The sequence below is a fragment of the Onychomys torridus genome, chromosome 14, assembly GCF_903995425.1.
Source record: "Onychomys torridus chromosome 14, mOncTor1.1, whole genome shotgun sequence".
Classification (NCBI taxonomy): domain Eukaryota; kingdom Metazoa; phylum Chordata; class Mammalia; order Rodentia; family Cricetidae; genus Onychomys; species Onychomys torridus.
This window is the reverse complement of record NC_050456.1, coordinates 25,678,118-25,699,295: the sequence shown is the minus strand read 5'-3', so window position 1 is coordinate 25,699,295 and position 21,178 is coordinate 25,678,118. Positions and strand designations below refer to the sequence as shown.

Genomic DNA, 21,178 nt, shown 5'->3' with positions numbered 1-21,178 from the left:
GTGGTTTGTCTCTCTGCAAAGGTCAGTTGCAAGGTAGCTACACTGTTCTTCTTTCTCTTTTGGAGCCACAAAGACGGAAATGATCCTCACTGCTGCTCCTAACACAAAACCTGCGGAAAGCAGCTCGGGAGATTTCTTAGCCTGATTGTTAAGAGTCCAACTCCACAGAACAAATAATTTTCCAACAAATGTCTTTTATATACTATATTTAAAAAAATAACAATGAAAGCAATGAGGTGGTGACTCAGGCAGAGAAAAGGAGGGGTAGAGGGACACGTGGATTTTTTTCCACTCCTTAGTTTCTCCACCTGAGTCAGATTTCGAGAATGTTACACCTTGCCCTTTCTATTCATCGTTCGGCACTGTCTTCAGTTTTCAGTAGCTGACTTAAAACAAATGGGTATTTTTCCATTTGCCTGAAAGGAAATGGTGTTATAAGACACACAGTTTAATTAAGGTCGTCCTGGATACTTGATGTCTTGAAGTCTGAAGTTTAGATTTTAAAATAGAGTAACCGAAAGTTGTCCCTCATAATGAGCAAAAATAAGAAGGTGTCCTTGAAGGTTATTAACTTGCTGTATATGAACCACCAAACTACACACAAGCTAAGAATTCCACATCTCCGGTTTCCATGTGATCTGCACCCTTCCTTGGTTGTTTGGTGACCTTTTAGCCACCCATATGTTAAATTGTGTTGTACCTTATAGGAAGAAATGTGGGGTAAAATTACTTCATGGTTTGGGCACAAACATGTTTTAAATAAGCTATGTGTGAGCTGTGTCTTTGAGAAGAACACGTGCAATTTAGTTTTTGATCTTCATTTTATAGATGTACATAAGTACTACAAGGCCTGTTTTGATTGTACGATTGAAAACAAATGTGGTCCAATTTTGTAGCACTATGCATGTACCAGGTTTTCAAATAGCAGCTCTCATCTAGTATGTATCATACTAAGCACCATAACCTAATGGCTTTAGAGACCTGGTAAACCCTTATGTTTACTATTACTTTGGTCTGCTAGTATTCCATGTTCCATGGTGGACTCAGGCAGGATCTCTCACAGGCAGTCATGCTAATAGGGTAAGGTTGCAATGCATCATGGGTTCTCAGAAAGAAATAGCCTAACCCATTTCTTTTGCAATGGCTATAAGTCACTTTCTCCTAAACCTTTATTTAGCAACAACACTCATATCTTTAGTATGAGTATTGCTTATGAATTATAATTTGAAGAACTGAAGAATCCCCAGAGGTTAATCTTCCAGAAGACCTGTGTTTGATTCCCAGTACTCATGTGGTGGCTTACTACTGTCTGTCACTCTAGTCCCGGGATATCTGATGCCCCCATCTGGCCTCCTGGGGTACTATGCACAAGCATGGTACACAGATGTACATGCAGATAAAATAGCCATACACAAAGAACAAATTTCCTTAAAAAGAATTTAAAGTTTGAGATTTGTTTCAGAAAAAAAGAAAAAGACTTGCAAAATTGAATGAGAGCAATATATGCACAAATACCTATGTGTATTTTTTAATGTGTGATTGTGTGTGTGTGTGTGTGTGTGTGTGTGTGTGTGCGTGCGTGTTGCAGGTGTGCACTCATGGAAGCCAGAGGAGGATGTGGGGTGTTCTGCTCTATCACTCTCCATCTTGTTCCCTTGAGACAGATTCTCCCCTGGATGTGGAGCTAGGCATGTGCCTATAACCTCAGCAACCCTCCTGTCTCCTCCCTCACAGTTCTAGGGTCACAGGCACATACTGCCATGCGTGGCTTTTATGTTAGTGCTGGGGATCCAAATTCAGGTTCATGGACAGCAAGCATTCCAACCCGCTGAGCCATTTCCCAGCCCATGCATGCATTTACTTTTTACAGAGTAGCTAGTGCATAGGGAATATTCAACAGATTTTTAACATTTTGCTTATTATAATCTTAATGAATCCCATTATGAATCCAAGTTCATATTTTCCTTATACAAGATAAAGTCAGACTGACACCTCTTAGAAGTAACATTAGGAACAAAATGTGAGGGATGCCATATAGTTCATAATACACTTGTCTATATTTTTATTAAATTAATTAATTCACTTTTTCCAGTCTTATCGTAGTTTCCCGTCTCTCCTTCCTTTCCTCTCAGTCTCTCCCTACATACAACCTCCACTGCCCCCCACCCACTCCTCTTTTCTTCAGAAAAGGGCAGGCCTCTCATGTTTATCAGCCAGCCACAGCATATCAAACTCAAGTTGCAGTAAGACTAGGCACCTCCTCTCTCATTAAGGTTGGATGAGACAACTCAGTATGAGGAATACGGTCCAGGACTCTAGGCTATAAGTAGTCAACATAGATAGTTCAATTGTATTTAAATAAAATTTTACTAGAGATGTTACAGGGTATCTCAGAGAATTAAAGTCAGGGGAATATATTCAAAGGGGTCTATATGTAACTAAGTTTAAAGAAATTCTTGTGGTAGAATCATAATCACAGCACCCAATTCTCTTCCCTTTCTTCTTTCTAGTCTCCCTGAATAGGGGCTTGCTTTTATTCTTTTCTTTTCTCTTTCTTCTTTTGCTACAGCAGATTGACTTCCTCCAAATGACAGAAACATGGCTACTGCTGATAATCTGGTTTTATATTTTGGAACTTGACCCATACCAAACAAGACTGTGATTTTCAGTTTCAGAAAAACTCAAACAGATCTAGCTCGAGTCACATTAAAGAATGAGAATATGACTTGGGTCCATTGGAACAAGGTGTCTGACCAAGTCCTGCTTCCCAGCTGTCTCATAGTGTGTTAATAAATTGGTCGCCGTGATTTCAGGAGACTGGGTGTGTGGCAATTCTCTACAGAAGTAGTGCTGGCATGACCATCAGTACACAGGTACTGTTGCATGGATGTTCTGTGAAAACGATGCAGGAAAGTACATGATTCTAGAGTTCCATTTGCCACTCAAAGCTGCCTAGGATCCCTTAGAACTTCCAGTTAAAACTGGTCATGTACATTCTAAGGCTCAGGATGGTGAGACAAGGTTACTGTACATAAAAGGAGCTGAGCAGAGAGAGGAGAAGGAAGGCACATCAATGAAGCATCACCAACATGAAGCAGAGGGCTCTGGACCTCCCAGCTCTTTACAGATTAAACCCTTATGTTTCTCCCAGCTGCCTCTCCGTTCCCTCCTGCCTTACACCTCTTTTTAATATTCTCTTCCATCACTTTTAAAATGAAGTCCTTGTGTTACTTATGAGACAGTTCTCTTCCTGAGAAGTCATGCTATACTTGAGACAAAATTCTAAAGTAAGGCAAAGTTTCTCCTGTTCTCTTGTTCTTTTCTTGGGGTTACAGAATGATTGACAAAGACCAACTTTGAGAATCATCAAGCTCACCCATTGCCAAACACATCTCATCTCTGGTACCCACGACAAGTGGACGTTCAGGTTGTTTGACCAATGTCAAAGTAGAACTCACCACTTTTCAGGAAAAGCCATTCCATCTCTGGATAGTTGTGCCTATGGGAAGTGATTTCAATAAAATTCCAACTGGCCAAAATCTGTCTTTCTTTGCTGCTTGAAGCTCTTGGTCCCAGTTCTTTCCCCTGGAAACAGAGGATTCCAGTATCTTCCCCACATGCATGCCCCTCAAGAGAGCCATCATTCACTGCACTTCTGCCTAAGATTGTTGACTGCTTAGTATCTTTTCTTTCTAACTTCTCTCTGCTTCTGGAATATAGGCTGAGATCCTACCCAGCACCCGACCCTGAAGGTGCTATTAACAATTTAGAAACACTACAGAAACCTTTGCTTCTTTGAGCTTGCTGTTTAAACCAATGAGTTGATAAAAGCAAGAGGTCACTGTGTGGGGGTGGGTAACACAAGGCCAGCTGGAGGAAGCTCTTAACTTTCTGTTCTAGAAACATACAGAAAAGCAGACTCAATGTGAGGAAGCTAGAGCAAAGCTTGGCATCACTCAGAGAAGCTTCTGTCCCATGTCAAACGGACATCCTAAAACAGAGACATATTGAGTCTCACCCTTTTCTGTAGCCACTATATCAAGAAGATGGATTACTTCAGAAAATGCAGCAAAATATTCTATTTCTATAATGGCAAGGTAGAAAAGGAGATGTGGTAGGTGCATCAAGCTTCTTAGACAGTAGAGTTTAACATTTTGACTCCTAAGACCCAATAAGAAAAAGAAATAGTGGGTTTTAATTGATCAGAAGCATTTGACACTCATGCAAAGTTTATTCTTGTCTAAATGTATTCCCACAGTATCCTCAGTGTTGACATGGAAAAAGTCTAACTTTTCACCTGCTAGTCTATGTAGCCCTAAACCTGGCCTTCCTCAAGCTTCTTCCTCTTCCACTAAGGAACTTCAAAAGTATACATAACTAACTCTACTATAATTGGGTATAACCCTAATCTCATTTGGTTACCAAAACTGAGGAAATAAAAGACCTTAGATAACTTGAAGTGAACTATAACACAGAGAGAATAAAAATGCCTTGGGTGGAGAAGAGTCAAACTTGTCCGTGAGGAAGAGCTTGTGGCCACGTTTCTCAGTTTGCTTCTGGGCTCTAGGCTTGGAATTGCTTGGCTGTCTTCTTAGTTTCAGTGACAGACACAGGCTTCTTATCTTCACTGTAGAGTTGCAAACTTCATAATTGGTAGGCTAGATTAGACAGTCGCTTTTCTTTATTCATAAACAAAGGCAGAATTTTCTGATGTCAATTTCCTTACTTACATAGCAATATTTTCTTTCTCCGATAGGTTTTTTGGCTTTTACAAAGGAATTCTGCCACCCATTTTAGCTGAAACACCAAAAAGAGCAGTCAAGGTAAGTACTGAATGCTTTCCCACCAAGTATACACACAATATCAAGACACCCATAGTAATGAAGGGAGCACTAACATCATTTAATATAAAAAACTAGAAGTTTTAATGCAGAAATTGTGGCATAATCAATCTTTGTTATAATTAGACGTGGCCAGTCTCTCAAATATATGTATTTGTTTGTAGGGGTTTTTTCAGGTAAAGGTGCTTCTTTCTGATGAGGAAATTACTTACAGAGAGAGAGACAGAGAGAGAGCAGTGTCTGAGACTCAAGTAATTAAATCACAAAACCTACAAAATCACGTGGACCTTTTCTTAAGCAATTAAAAAATGTTCCTTTGGAGCAATGACTATTAAAGAAAAAGAAATAGAAAATCACTCTTGAAATCATTTCTGTCTCATGAAGTATACTGTTTATTTGTGTATGATTCTTACATGATGTTTTTAATAAGTCAACTTTATTTCCCCCTTTAATATCTTCTGCTAAAATTCTCTTCAGGTGCTTACAAAATTATTATTTCCACTTCTTTAATGTATGATTCTGGAGGTTTACACTGGTGTTGAGTGTGTGTCCATGGATGTGTGCCAGTTCCTCAAAGGATAAAAGACCTCCATATTGTTTCTCAGAGTGTTCTTTTTTAAAGATTTATTTATTTATTATGTATATAGAAGAGGGTACCAGATCTCATTACAGATGGTTGTGAGCCACCATGTGGTTGCTGGGAATTGAACTCAGGACCTCTGGAAGAGCAGTCGGTGCTCTAAACCTCTGAGCTATCTCTCCAGTCCCTTCCCAGAGTGTTCTTTCAGGCAAAAAATCCTAATTGCAGTAGCTCTAACTGGCATGGCCCTCCCACCCACTGCCATCTCTGATATCACCAAATATGGGTTTGTCTTTCTATAAAAATAACATAAACATAAATGTAAAGACTTCCTTCCAACTTTATGCCATTTATTTTAATGGCATAAAGCTTTTTCCCATACTCAATTTCTATCCCCGATATTCCTGAAAGGCAAGAAGGAACAGCTTACATGCTGTTACTGAGTAAATTAAGGGAATGACTGGGTTTAAAAACATGATGAAGTAACCAACATATATATACAAACATCAAACTTTTGCATTATGTCAAATAGTAACGTAATAGAATTTAAATTCAGGTCTCAAGTTCAGAAAAGAACGCTTCAAAACATACTTTCTCTATAAACGGGTCTTCTTTGTTGCTGGACATTTTGTGCTCTCATATTATTGCTTCAATACAAATTTCATTATAAGGATCTGAATCGCAGTAGAGGATCTGGAAAAAGTTCACCAAAGTACACAAAAGGGCTGAATTGAATTATGAGACGGCTTCACTTGATAAAAGATTGCCCAAGTAAACAAACAGAACAGAGTTCCTGTTCAAAAGGAAAGTCACTTCGTCTCCCTGGAATAATATATTCATTTGTTCAGTGTTTTCCGTGTATAAATAAAGTAAATTGTAATTAGACTTCTTCCTGCAGTCATTTCCCTTAATGCTATATATTGGAGACAATTTACACTTTAAAAGGATTAAGTTTTATCAATGTTGAACAATCCTTTACAAAAAAATAAAAAGGAAAAAAAACAAAACAAAACAAAACCTCGAGCCTTACAAAACTGAGTTAGTCTCTAAAAAAATAAAATAGAGCAGTGCTCCATGCCAGAACAATGGTTAACAGATGAACTGTTGAGCAACTGGATATGGTGGATGTGTCCCAGACATCTTGGTGCAAGTAGATTTTACCTTAAAACTATTGAGACATATGGTAAGTACATTGGCTTTTTAAGTAGAACTTGTAGTTAAGTGTATCTTTGCCAGATGGATAACACTAGTTTTTCAACACAATTTATGAAAGCATTCATTTTATAGGTATTTATCTTAGGATTTGGGATGGAAGCAACCATCTGATTGTAACAATTTCATACCTCATAAACTATCTCATTGTGTGTCATTGAAATTTACCTCTGAATAAAATATTCAGGAATGTTTCTCTCTGTGTGTGTGTGTGTGTGTGTGTGTGTGTGTGTGTGTGTCTGTGTGTATGCACATAAGCGCACATGCATGTGTGCACACATCTATGTGCATACACCATGTATGTATGTTTTCCTTGGGATGGACACTTTAGTTACAATTGTTCCCATAATCAGAAACAGGCAATTTTATGCTTGTCTGTATTTTATTGTTTGAAATGAGGTTCATAAATAAAATAATAATATTTCTTTCCAAAAATGAAGACAGAATCAAACTGCAATCAACAAACAGAAATGAAGACAAGACTCAGGCAGAGACACTGAGAGATGGGAGGCAGCATGTTCTGGGTTCTAGGGTCTGCTATTCAGCTTCCCAAGGCCAGAAATGCAATTGTTTTCTATGTTCAAATCACCAGGACTCTTTACCCTGACCCAACTCATGGGCAGTTATAAGCATGTGAATTCTGCATGTGCACTACTGTGTATCTTCACCTCCTGTGGTGTCCACACATAGTTGATGTTCAAATGAGTAAATGAAACAGGAAGAAATTTATAGGAAAAAGAGTTTGTGTTTGGAGATAATCTCTTCCATTTCTCCAAACCCCCACATTTCCTATTCAAAGTATCTTGGAGGCCAAGACTTCCACTTCTGATCAAGATGGAGTAACAGCCATATTAACTCTCCTTCATTAGCAACATCATGAACAGTAACAATAAACAATGTACATGAAGCAGCAGTTTTGTTTAAAGATACTAATATCACACAATGAAGGATGGTAACATCTGGGAGAGGGAAAACAAAGAAGATGAGCCTATGAATGCCCCCAATGAAAGGCCCTAAGTAAGGAGGGAAATAGAGGCAGAACCCAGGAGACTCCTTGTGAAGAAGAGCAGACTGTAGGAAGAGTAAGGTTACTGAGACTGACAGGAGAGAGAGAAACAGAGACAGAGAGATAGATAGAGAGAGACAGAGAGACAGAGACAGAGAGACAGAGACAGATTTCAGAGAAATCCCCTCTAGTATGCAACAGTGTAAACCTATGAGAGAACTCCTACCACCCAGAAAATAACTGTCCCAGAGGACTAGAGGATCAGAGCTTGATAGTGCACAGCTAGGAACAGTCCATGTGCTTGCCAGTCAGTCTGGAAAGCCTCTGCTTTCGAAGGGCAGTGGGGAGAGTGCTCAGAGGGATCTTTCTGTGAGAGTAGAGATGAGTACTGTCGGGAGCACTTCTCAGCTCCCATCCAGAAGCAAGATTTGAAAGGCTCATGCTCTCGTACAGCTCAACTGTGTCCAAGGACAGAACATCTAGCATGATAGTTTTCTCAATAGGGTTTTTAATGAGCATGGTCTGATAACAAAAAGAAAAATAGAGATAGGAAAATAAAAAAGACTAGAACTGTCCTCAGGTATATGCTTGGAAATCCTTGTAAGTGTTGATAGACTTGTGGGCTGAGTCCCACAAGTCCCTATGTCCCTAGACTTCTTCCTTGAAATCCCAGTGTTGTCTTTAATCCCTGAAATGACAGAAAGTCAGATAGGAAAAAGGATAAACAAGCATTGAACAAATCTCAGACAGTAAATAACTAAGGTAGTTGAGGTTTCTATGAGGCCCATCATCTCCCAAAATATCCAGGACCCAACATCAGTGTAGAAAATTGATTCCAAAATGGTATATGGGACAAGAAATCAACATAATGACTATAGTGAGATGTGGCTCATGAGTATATCCTAACCCCTCTTTAAAAAAAAAAAAAAAAAAAAAAAAAAAAAAAAAAAAAAAAAACTAGAGACTGAACACATGGCATTCTGTATGCTAGGAAAGCACACTACTACTGAGGTATAGCCACAGCCCATACCCTCTCCTCTTGTCTGATAAAATTGTCATGTGGATTCAGTAAAGTACTACATGCAAGATCTTAGCATGTTCCTGGACCACAGCAGACTTTCACAATTTCAACATTAGTAGTTCCTCTGTTAACATAAGTAAAGACACAAAAGAGAAACAAATTTTCCTAAGTCTAAGTCTCGTGTCAGGGAATTCTAGTTGTATTCTATTATTTCATGACAACTCTAATAGCTAAGGTTTTTGCAGTTGATGTTTGGACAGGTGAGGCAATGTTCTCATGCTTTCATGATGAAGTGACATGGGCAGGCTTCAGATGTATATTGCTAACTTCAAATGCCTGGCAACATGATGGTCTAAACACAATGATGGTGATAACAATCATAAAAAAAAGTAGTGAATGTTCTTTAAAGCCCGATAGTAGAGCCAAGCAGGTAGCTCACACCTATAATCTCCACACTTAAAAGGCTGAGGAAGGAGGATTGCCATGTGTTCAAGTGCAATATAGACTACAAAAGTGAGTTCCAGTTAGCTTAGGTTCCATAATGACTCTTTGACTCAAAGAAACGAACAAATACCTAAGACTTCTATTTTTCCTTCTGGAATGACTTCTAAGGTTTCTAATGTGTCTCTCACCAAAGCAGCAATAGTGCCTACTGTGTGAGGTCAGGAAAGCAGCGGTATGTGCTGTGTTTGCTGCATTCTGAGTGCCTAGAATGAAAGGAATCTAATAAATATTTAGGAAGTGAATGAACAAATCCTTATTCTAGAAAAGTCTATTTCAAAACTTCATCTAAAGTGTCATGGCAATGATCCGATTCTTTAAAAGAATAAGAAGAGTCAATCTGTTAGTAAATGATTCTTGGGCTACCTAAAGACTCCAGAGGCCATGTACACAAGAAACCACCTCTTTCTAACAATAGAGTATAACTATTTTTTTTCTTTACCTTGTTCTATTTTATTAAGCTATAAAGAACAGCATGATTTACCATCCGTTTCTTGGTTCTTGAGATTCAGACACTGCAGGTCCTAAGAGTACAATTTGCTATCACTGATACTGTTAACTAAGAAACAAAATATCCTACTTATGCAGAGTTGTTTTCCAAAAATATAGAATACAGGGAAAGAAAAAAAGAGGAATTTATTATATGAATGAATTATTTCATTTTGCCCTGAAAAAAATATGTTTGTGCAACTTACTATTGTCCTCTGAAGGTGCCAACAGCTTCACTATTGATCCCTGTTCTCCATTTGTCATTACCTTCAGATCCTGAAGGATGGAATAAGATTGAGAACCATCTTTCTTTGGGGCAAGGGAGTGGGCTAGATAAACTTGATGGGCCCTTCCCTAGTTTATCGTGGCATTTTTGAAATCACTTAATGTTTAAACATTTTGTGGAGCTATCAGGAGAATGAGCATTGTACATGCAAGGCTAAGAAGAGGATGTCTTCTCCAAGTGTATTAGAAAATGGGGCATTTTCTTGGAAAGTGGTTCATAGAAAAAACATATAGACCAAGGATTTCAGGTCTCTGGGCCTATAATTTTGAATCACTGCCATAAGAAAGAAGTCTATTGATGTCTGGGGAAACTGAAAACGGCCATGGTAAATGGAAGTTGTATGGTTCATTTACTGCTATAAGGGATTCCATCAGATTTTCTGTAAGTTATTATAACTACATTTGAAAAATGGGAATGTTAAAATGGCATCTTATAGCAACAGCCCCAGACAGGATTAAAAGCTATGTTAGATGGTTCATCATTTTTAAATGCTGATTAATACAATGATTTACTGAAGGACTTTTGGCCAATTAGAGAGTTTGTTGCAGGAAATTGTTATAAATCTCTGGGTTTGGTTTGGTTTCACAGTTTTCCACCTTTGAGCAGTACAAGAAATTACTGGGATCTGTGTCACTATCACCAGGCCTGGTAAGTGAGAATATTTATTATACTTAAGTGTGTATGTTATTTCATAAAGCAAAATCCAGAAACAAAAACCCTTTTGATTCCCAAATCCCAGCTACTAAAATATGAATTTGAGTTATTCAATGTTCAGCTACTTGCTGAAAGCCATCTTCATAATAGCTCACAATCTGGCTATTTTATAGCGCTCAGTGATGAATTTACGATAATAATGATATGTCTGGAAAGGCCTCTATAAGATATGGTCAAGAACATAAAATAAAGACTACATTCACCTTTGGAAACCAAAGCATGCATTTGTTTACATACACACTGCATGTATCTATTTATGCAGAAGTCAATATGCCTGAGATTATTTCCTAGCAGGTCAGTTCCCCAGCTGTTGCTCAAGCAATATAGGACTTAATGTCACTTGGGATAAAATCACTCTGTGGTCAGGGGCAGACTGAAGGGCCTTTTATTGGAATGAGTGTAAACAACTCAGCTGGAGAGAACACGGATCCTACAATGGCTCAGCTCAGGTAGTTCACAAAGCTCACTTGGTGACTGGCCACTGCTCTGGGTCATTCCTCCATGCTTGGGACTTAACTCCCTTTCTTTTCTTCCTTCCTTCCTTCCTTCCTTCCTTCCTTCCTTCCTTCCTTCCTTCCTTCCTTCCTTTCTTTTTGGTATTTCAAGATAGGGTTTCTCTGTGTAGCTTTAGAGCCTATCCCAGAACTTACTCTGTAGACCAGGCTGAGCTCGGTCCACCTGCCTCTGACTCACGAATGCTGGGATTAAACATGTGTGCCACCACCGACTGGCAACTTTGCTCCCTTTCGTAAAGCAAGTTAAATTATATTGACCAAATGTGGGTGCACTGAGAGCCCCAGAGAGAGCAATTTCATGAACCTCCTTCTTCCAATCTGCAAAAGGAAACATAATACCGTGCTCTGCATGGCAATGTGACTTCTATCCTCTAGGAAAATCCATGTTTGGCTGCTAAAACCTCAAAATTCTACTTGGAAAAGCAACATTCTTGCCTTCAGCTCTTTGATTATAAAACCATTGTAAGCTTAAAAAAAAAAAAAAACCGCAAATGCATTGGGTATATCCAACCCACTGAACATCACAGGTAAGTGTCAGCATATGCTTACTTTCCTGAAGGAATAACCAGCCGAGAGCTGGGGTATTCTTCTTCTACCCAGCTCTGTGAGCTCTTATGGAACTGTTGGCCTGGGAAAAGATCAAATCAAAATGTGAAGTGTGCTTTGTTTTTGCACCATCATAAAGGCAAAAAATAATTGTAGATTAGGACATTGTGTATCAGAGACTATATATCCTTTGCTTGTAAACGTTTATTTCAGAATGTTTACTCTAACAGATTGTCAAAGAAGTAGTTCTTATCCTCAAAATTCATACATGCCCACTTTCTAGAAAGGATCATTTTAGATAAAGCTCCCAAGCCAACCTCCTGACTCAACAGTATAGCTAAGGCATGCTCTTGTAGATAGGAGCAGTTATGCCAGGAATCTCAGGTGGATAAGATTTTGTTTTAAATTCCATGCCTCTAGTGATGAAGGTTCATGCCTTGAATCCTACCATTCAGGAGGTAGAGGCAGGAAAATGGACCTCTGTGGTCAACCTGGTCTACACAGTAATTTCTAGAACAGCTAGAGCTACATGGTAAGACCCCATCTCAAAAAACGTGTGTGTGTGTGTGTGTGTGTGTGTGTGTGTGTGTGTGTGTGTGTGTGTGTGTCTAAGACTTTTCCATGGTATCTTCCTTTGGAAACATCTTGATAAAAAGATTAAAGACTTGTAGGAGTAAATAAACATGGCCTCCAAAGACTGGCTGGCTGTTTCAGAGCTGCACCAGGGTACCATGTGAGACACTGCAAGTCTTTTGACTCAAGATTTGAAATGGAAAAGTATTTGGCCACTCCATCCACTATAAATGAACTCATGTGAACCATATTCGGTCCTCTTCTTTTCTTGAGCTCATTTACTCCTGTTTCTTTTTGGATACAGTGAGGCATTTAGCCGTTAAATATGCCTGGTGCTCACATGAAAGCCAGGGCTGGAAACCCAACAGCAAAGGCCTGCCTCTGCAACAATGTCAGTAACATGATATGTTGATATCTGATCAATTCTTTTGACAAGGGACTGCTGAATGCTAGTTCTGACAGCAGATGTAGCTGAGCTTTATAGAGGGGCAAAAAAAAAGTGAATTACTTGGAAGGTTGCATACAGTGAGTAATAAAACCCTAACATCTGGATTTTAGCTTTCCCAGGCAGAAGAGTTTGGGGCTGGTTTATTTTTTTTTCTCCCCCTGCTTACTGGACTCCATGATGGAAGTCTGAGATAAATGAGAAAATATTTGGTCAGTTACCCTAAACAAATTATGCTTAAAATTGTAATGAAGTAGGAGAAAGGGAAATTATCACCAGTCTCCTTCTCCCCTAGAATCTGTGTGCATTGCACTCTTCCTCATTTTTCATGGGAAACCAGAGCAGCCATGTTTGGAAAGTGATTTAAAAGAACACCCATGCATTACTTTGACCCTTGTAGAGAAACTAGCCATTACTCTCTCTGTTGTACAGACGAGGGAACTGGCTTGTCCCAAGCTCGAGGATGAGCACATAGCCCCAGCAGCGCAGATGGTGTCTGTGTGAGAGCTGTTCCCCTCCCCTGACCACCATCTCTCTGTGGCTCTCACTTGGCTCTCACTTGGTAGGTGAGGTGTGGGCTACATTGCAACCTCCCCACACTCCCGGCCCTCAGTCAACCCTGCCTCTACTTTAAGGACACAGAACATTTCTTACTCACATCTCTCTTATCTTTAAATTATCAGAAACACTAAATAAGGACCATCTGAAGCCAGCTATGGTACATGCTTGTGATCCAAACACTTGGAAGCTTGAGGCAGGTGGATCACTGTGAGAGTTCAAGGCCAACTTGGGCTATAAAGGCCATGTCGCAGAGACTGAAAGGAGTGAATGAAGTAAAGAGAAGATTTCTGTCTTCCCTGGAACTAGTTCAGCAGCAAGGGATTTTGGAGGGTGAAGGTTTTGCTTTTCTGCTGTGCATGCATATGCGCTTTAATTATTGCTATGCTTATTTCTAGTGTACATTTTCTAGGAAACCTTTAGATTTGCTGTAGAAGAAAATTGTTGCTTCCAATTGCTAAAATTCTCCTTTCTTTTTCTTTCTTCCTTCTTTCTTTGTTTCTTTGTTTCTTCCTTCCTTCCTTCCATCCTTCCTTCCTTCCTCCCTCTCTCCTTCCCACCTTTCTTTCTTTCTTTCTTTCTTTCTTTCTTTCTTTCTTTCTTTCTTTCTTTCTTTCTTTTCTTTTGACAGGGTTTCTCTAATGTAGTCCCAGCTGTCCTGGAACTCACTAAGTAGAACCAAGCTGGCCTCAAACTCAGAGAGCGCTCTCTCCTTCTGTATTCTCCCCACTCCGCGCTTGCGAGGGCGTTTCCTCTCTCTCTCTCTCTCTCTCTCTCTCTCTCTCTCTCTCTCTCTCTCTCCTCTTTTCTCTCTCAATAAAGCTCTAGAAATGAAAAACAAACAAACAAAAAACAGAAAAACTTCAGAGAGCTCTGCCCTCCTCTGCCTCCCAAGTACTGGGATTAGGTTTCTATTGCTGACACTCAACCCATAGATAAAAAGAATCTGACATACAACCATCCTTTGATCAATGTTCTAGATTTTAGAGGATCCCTTGAGAACAACTAGCCATTTCTCATCACAGTGTTTATTAGTCAAATTTTAGGTGCAAAAATAGAGTAATCACTCCTTTAAAAACAAAAGACAGCTGGGATGTAACTCAGTGATAGAGTTCTGCCTACTGTGTAAAAGGCCCTGGCTGTGATCCTCAGTGTTGGAAATAAAAACAAAATAAAATAGAGGATGAATGAAAATAATTTTGTTTGTTAATAATCTTAAGCAGTGGTTCTAAGAACAGGGCTATACATCTGAATGTTTCCAGTTATGTACCTGGGAGGCGACCTTATGTAAACATTTTATTTGTGGTTCTAGTCAATAAATGCATTTAAGTAGATATTTTAAAATGGAGCACTTCCTTTACAATTTAAACTCTTCCATTATATACATGAAGATGTTTTAGGATCCACCTTTAACCAGTCCAACAGCCTTTCCTTTTGTTAAAGGAAAACATCATTGTTGATGGGACTTTGACGTTTTATTTTGAAAACATTAGGATGTGGTTTGTGGCTTCTGTAATTTAGAATTCAAGCTGTTTAGTAATGGTATATAGTCACTTAGTGGGGTCCTTTGTTATTGTCTTAACTTTGACTGTATTGTATAATGAACAGAATGTTTAATCCAACATGCATGATCAGTTATTTTAAAGCATTTGATTGACTTTTTTTTCTAGACATTTGCCATTGCTGGACTTGGATCTGGACTAACAGAAGCCGTTGTGGTCAACCCTTTTGAGGTGGTAAAAGTTGGTTTGCAGGTCAATAGGAATACATTCACAGAGGTAACCATGTAGTGTTTTCCTACTATTATGTAATATAAAAAATTTTGTGTGTGTGTGTGTGTGTGTGTGTGTGTACACAATTCATAAAATTATGAACCCAGATATTAAGTACTTCTAAAGTCACAGCAAAACATTCTTTTAAAAGTAGGATAAGAAGAAGTCAACTATCCCCTGCAAAATGTTAAAAATGCATTAAGGTGTGATAGATAAATAGGAGTACATATTTTTATTTTAGAGTGCTAATGAAACTTATAGTGACTTACTGGGAGTTTCCCCCCAAAAATTTCTCTTCCACACTGCATGAAAAGATGCTGTAGCAAAACCACTGAGGTGATGGTATTATTGTACTTTTAGAAAGATGAAGTCACTTTTTAAAAAAATTACCTCACCCCTTTCCCCACTCCACCCAAAAGTTTCTGATAATCTGTCAAAGCTGTCTTTGGGTTATATCTGAATGAGCAAGTCATGAGGCCTGTGGGAAGACATCACCACTTGGAGAGTGACCGGTCTTGACATCTAACCACTGATACCCCATGTTCCACCTAGACAGCCTCTCTTGGTGTGTGCTGCCTTCACTTCCTTCTAGCTGCCTAATAATTCCCTTGACACTGCCAAATCCAACTGTTCCTGCTGGATTCTTTTGGATTCCAAACACAAGGCATGGGGAAAACAAGGGGATTAACATTCCAGGTCCTTCCCTGGCGTTTTAAGTCCATAAGTGGGTAGCATGTGGTGTAAATTGGTCTGGAGTATCTGCTGACCTGGATACCCCTGCCGACTACTTAAGCAGCTGGTAATGGGTGGAGACCCCTCATCCCCAGCCCACTTCCTGCCTGCTGCTGTTGCCTGACAGCTTCTTGGGCAGGGTTTGGGAGAAAGGGGGCCCTACTCACCTATCACTACCAAGACTTGAAGTGGGGGAGATTGGGGAGGTGTAGGGCTGCTGTAACAGATGGTATCTACTCAGGTGAAGTCAACTAGATTCAAAGAGATTGTTTTTTCAGTTGCAAAAGTTTGAACATCAGAAAGGGCTGGAAAAATCTCTGTATACCCCTAGATGTTTGTTTATGTTCTGTTACCCAGTCTTTCTAGCTTAAGAGAAAATGAAGGTGAGGAGTAAGAATCGAAAAGAAGGAGAGAGGAGCTTTTCAAATACCCCCCATCAACATGCAGCATTTAAAACAGTTCCCGTGGAATCGGCCCAAGAAAAAATAGTTTATTAGAGTGGTAAAATTACCAGAAAGAGGAAAACTTTGGAGATCACTGCTCAGTGCCAGATTTTGCCCATGGGGAAGCTTGTCTTAAGGCAGCAGTGAGAAGCCAAGAGGCAAACAGGTCAAGGCAGCAGTGAGAAGCCAAGAGGCAAACAGGTCTTAGCTGCAGGTCTTTGTCCAGGCAACATATGACTACAGGCACAAGAATGGGACAAAATACCAAGGCACACTCCCTAGAATAAAAACAGGAGCGTTCACAGCACCCTGTTTATTCCTAACGTTCTTTTTGTCTCTCCTGCTCCCAAGGAGATTCTATACCAAGCCCAAGTAAGAAAACACATTTCATATGCCAATATTTTGCTAGGGCATGATAAACACCATGCTCATTCAACAACAAAACACTTGCTGAGTGTGACCACACTCCAGGTCCTTTTGCACAAGTTCTATCTGTATAAACTGTTTATGTATTTCAGTCATTTTTTAACAGACAGATGGAAGAAGCTTACTTGGAGTCAAAATTATGAGATTTTCAATGAAATGATATAGAAAGTATCATATTAAGTGAGGTGACCCAGTCTCAGAAAGACAAAAATCTCATGTTTTGTTTTGTTTTGTTTTCTCATACAGAAGTCCTGAAATGTAATGCTTGCAAATACTGGTATAGACTTAAAACTAAATAGGGGACCACAAGAGAGGAGGGAAAAGTTGTAATGGGGAGGAAAACAAGTTTTATGTGAAGTGAAAGTGTGAAGACAGCTACTGAGGCTGGGGGAACACACAGGAGGGAGGGAGAAGGTGGGGGGAGGAGGAAAGAAAAACAAAAACCAAATTTTGTTTTAAAAAAAAATGAAATCTAATTTTCTGTAACTAATAACTTTTAGCTGAACATACAAATGATAAATTCTTTTTATAAAATAACAAAAAAAGTATAAAAGCACAAAAATTAATCCAGACTCTACGACAGTCAGTGCTGGCCCAATAGAAATGGAATTCCAGCCACTTACTTAGTAGCTGACGAAAGAGTGAAGAGAATTAAGTGAATTTAATTTAATAGCATAGTTTTAATTAGCCCAGTATATCCAAAGTGTTTTTAGGAAGTTATCTTTTTAGATCAACTTCAGAATTTTAGAATAGTAGGAAGAAAAACAACAACAACAACAAAACACTTTCTATCTGAATACCTTCCTTATTGTCAACATCCCCCATCAGAGTAACCCATTTTTACAGCTGATAAACCTGACACATGACTGCCGAAGTCTGTAGCTTACAGTAGGGTTCACCTTTGATGTTGTATATTCTATATGTTTAGATATATTTATGACATATATTCACTGTAAAAAATATGATACGAAAGCTCAAGACATGACCCACCAAGCAAAGAGCTTGCTGCACAAGTGTGAGGACCCGAATCCAGATCCCCAAAACCCACATAAGGGCAGACAAGGTCTCCCACATCTATAGTCCCAGCATTCCGATGGTGAGGTGGGCTGCAGAGACCATGGGTAGACTGGCCTGTGAGACAGTGACCAGAGAAACCCTGTCATATAAGGTAGACGATGAAGAGTCACCTGAGGTCATCCTCTGACCACTATACATGTCCTGTAGCACATACAGATCCATACACATGTCTGTGAATCCCTACATACACATACACAGACATAAACCATAACACACATGGGCGCAAATAAAAATTTAATGGGACGTGTCTTTGCTACTGCCTTATTGTTTTGAAGAGACACCATAACTAAGGGAACTTATAGAAGAAAGCATTTAACTGGGAGCTTGCTACAGTTTCAGAGGATGTCTTAGGGTTTCTATTGCTGTGAGAAGACACCATGACCACAGCAACTCTTATGAAAGAAAACATTTAATTAGGCTGTCTTACAGTTTCAGAGGTTTAGTCCATTATTGTCATGGCAGGACATGGTGGTGTGCAGGCAGACATGGTGCTGGAGAAGGAACTGGTAGTTGTATATCTTTTATTTTCTTTTTTTGGTTTTTTCAAGACAGGGTTTCTCTGTGTAGTCCTGGCTGTCCTGGAACTCATTTTGTAGACCAGGCTGGTCTCGAATTAACAGAGATCAGCCTACCTCTGCCTCGTAAGTGCTGGGGTTAAAGGAGTGTTCCATGTATTCATCCATCCCTCTCTCCTAATCCCTCAGAACTGCTGGTCTTTTTACTGTCTCCATAATTTTCATTTCAATGTGTAATCATTGTTAAATCGATATAATGTTATTTCCTTACTAAAATTTTAAAATTTGGGTATATTTTTCTTGCATAGTATCTCAAGCAAGGTGTTTCAAGTGCTCAATGGTCTTATGTAGGTAAACACTTCCACATAAGACAACAAAGGTCAAAATAAGTCACTAACTGGTTGGTTCTGAAGAGGAGTCTGGAATGGGGCAGATGAAGCTGGACATTTAAGTACTTTTTATAAGTAATTGGAAGTTTTGTTATGAGATGTGTTCACATATCCTCTGTGAACACTTGCCTTTAAAAGTGGTGCCCACTCATTGTAGAAAATTTAGAAAACACATAAAAATATAATGAAAATCTATAATTCCAAAAGAATGCTTATATAGGCTCTGCCAAGGCCAAGGCTCACCTTTGGGGGACTCCACTGCTGATGGGTAGTGACTTGCCGGCCCATCTTGGGACTCAGTCTTGCATAATTCAGGTTCCATGACTTCATTTATAGTAAGGATATCCTTTTTTCTGGATCTAATTTTTCACAAAGTTTAAACCTTGTGAGCAAATTATTTCAGAATGTATCTAATCAGAGCTGTCTAGAACAGGAAGCCAGCTATAAAAAAGGCAAAGCTGGTCCATGTTTTAGGAGACACAGATGAAAGTCCCCACTATGTCCTAACTGGGTGGCCTTGAACATAGTACTTGCAGTTCCCTCACCAGCAAAGTTCTGGTGGTCTTCCCTGTAGCAAGGCGTTTCTATGCAGAGGTTAGAAGCACAACTGTGGAGAGACTTCTCGGTCATTAATTAACTGGTGCCCTCATATTTCCTGTGTCAGAGAGTATAGTGAGGCTCAGTCACCCATGTGTATTATTAAATGCTTGTGATATATAAAGCTGCTAAAGCAATGTGTGTACAGTGACAGTTTAATAAGTGTTGTAGATATTATAATATGCTTTTTGTAAGAATTAAAAAGTGGTTATGCACACAGTGGTCTTTACCTGAGCCTGGCAAATAGTAGGAACTTGTAGCATGAATCTTAAAAGTTCTTATTAATAAAATCAAACTGAGCCAGGTATTGGGGTGAATGCTGGGAGATCAGAGAAAAGGAGGAAGCCACAGCTACCTCACCTTGACAGTTCCTCAGCTAGTCTTGTTTCCTCAGACTGGAAGCTTCTGTGTCCTCATCCTAAGGGCTCTCAGCTGAACTGCTGCTCAAAAGCCTGAATGCTTAACCAGTCAAATGCTTCTAATTTCTGGTCTTCACACCTTATATATCTTTCTCTTTCTGCTGTCACTTCCTGGGATTAAAGGCGTGTGTCACTGTGCCTGGCTGTTTCGAATGTGGCCTTGAACTTAGAATCCAGAGGGATTTCAGCCTCTGGAATGCTAGGATTAAAGGTGTGAGTGACACCACTTTCTAGCCTAAGTATATAGTGGCTTTTCTGTTCTCTGACCCCAGATAAGTTTATTAGGGTACACAATATTTTGGGGAACACAATATCACCATAGGAACTAAACAAGTGGTAAGTATTTGTGGATATGAGTTGATCATATAAACTTTTTTAGTCCAAGAAAAGACAGTTTATCTTGAAGTATTTCACCCATTAATACTGAGCAGTGCCTCCAGTCACCAGAACAAAAACAGTATACTTAATGATGGCCAGTCTTCTTCCTGTCCTGTTTAGGTCATTTGCAAATACCATCTATTCAGACTGAATTCTTGTTACTTCGTTTTACTTTTACTTTGCTTATAACTGACATAATTGTATAGATTTAGGGCTACAATGTTTCTCTATGTATATACATAATCTATGTATATACATCATATAACAATCAAATCAGGATGTCCGAGCCTAACCATAACCTTGGATATTTTTCATTTATCACTATAAGAATACTCAGAATCCTCTCTTAAAGTTTTGAAATATTAAATACATTATTGTTTACCATAGTCCTCCTACTATTCAACAGAACAATATAATTTATTCCTTGTATCTAATTGTAGCATGGAAGTACCTTTAAAAATTTAAAAGCAGCACCTGGGCAACAGAGCTGACCCTACTGACCCTGGTGAACCAGCTCCTAGAAGTTGAGTGTGGGAGATCTGGCCCCACCCCCCATCTACTATATGGTGGTGTGGGTGGGGAGAGATGTGCCCGCCCCCTCACTGCCTGTAGCAGGTGGGAGAGATGGCCCTGAGGTCATAAGAACAGAAGAGCAGTCCTGCCCCTTACCAGATGCAGCACTAGGAAGAACGGCCTCACCTGGGCAGCACAGTAGAGCTGGCCCTGGTGGTCCAGGTGTGGTAGAGCCGCCCTTGAGGGTGTGAAAGCAGAACTGGCCCCAGCTCCTGCTCATTGCTGCAAGGGGTGAACTAGCCAGGGCAGTGTTGCAGATTGTACCCTGACGATGAGGACAGGGAAGAGCCGGCAGGCTGACCAACCCTACAACTACCAGGGCCCAGAACCAGGGTTATGAGTTGGCCCACCTCATAACATCTATCCAATCTGAGATAGGCCGGAGCAACTGAAGGGGCTGGTCCTGCAGACCCAAAGCTGCAGGATCTCCAGGACACAGGGCAACAACAGGATATCCAAGAGGAGTCCTAGGGATGGACCAGCATCGGTAGTGCAGCAGAAACCAGAGGCCTCAAACCAGACCAACGACTTTCTGCAATGAACACTTGCAAGTAAGGATATATGAACAAA

At 39.7% G+C, this 21,178-nt stretch overlaps 1 protein-coding gene across 1 annotated transcript in view; it reads left to right on the top strand.

Moving 5' to 3' along the window:
- Slc25a21 (solute carrier family 25 member 21) overlaps positions 1–21,178 on the top strand; it is a 463,568-nt gene that overhangs the window by 403,444 nt on the left and 38,946 nt on the right. The window contains exons 4-6 of the mRNA XM_036206183.1: positions 4,757–4,823; positions 10,525–10,584; positions 14,958–15,065. Coding sequence (XP_036062076.1) covers positions 4,757–4,823; positions 10,525–10,584; positions 14,958–15,065 — 235 coding nt within the window. The remainder of the gene's footprint in view (positions 1–4,756; positions 4,824–10,524; positions 10,585–14,957; positions 15,066–21,178) is intronic.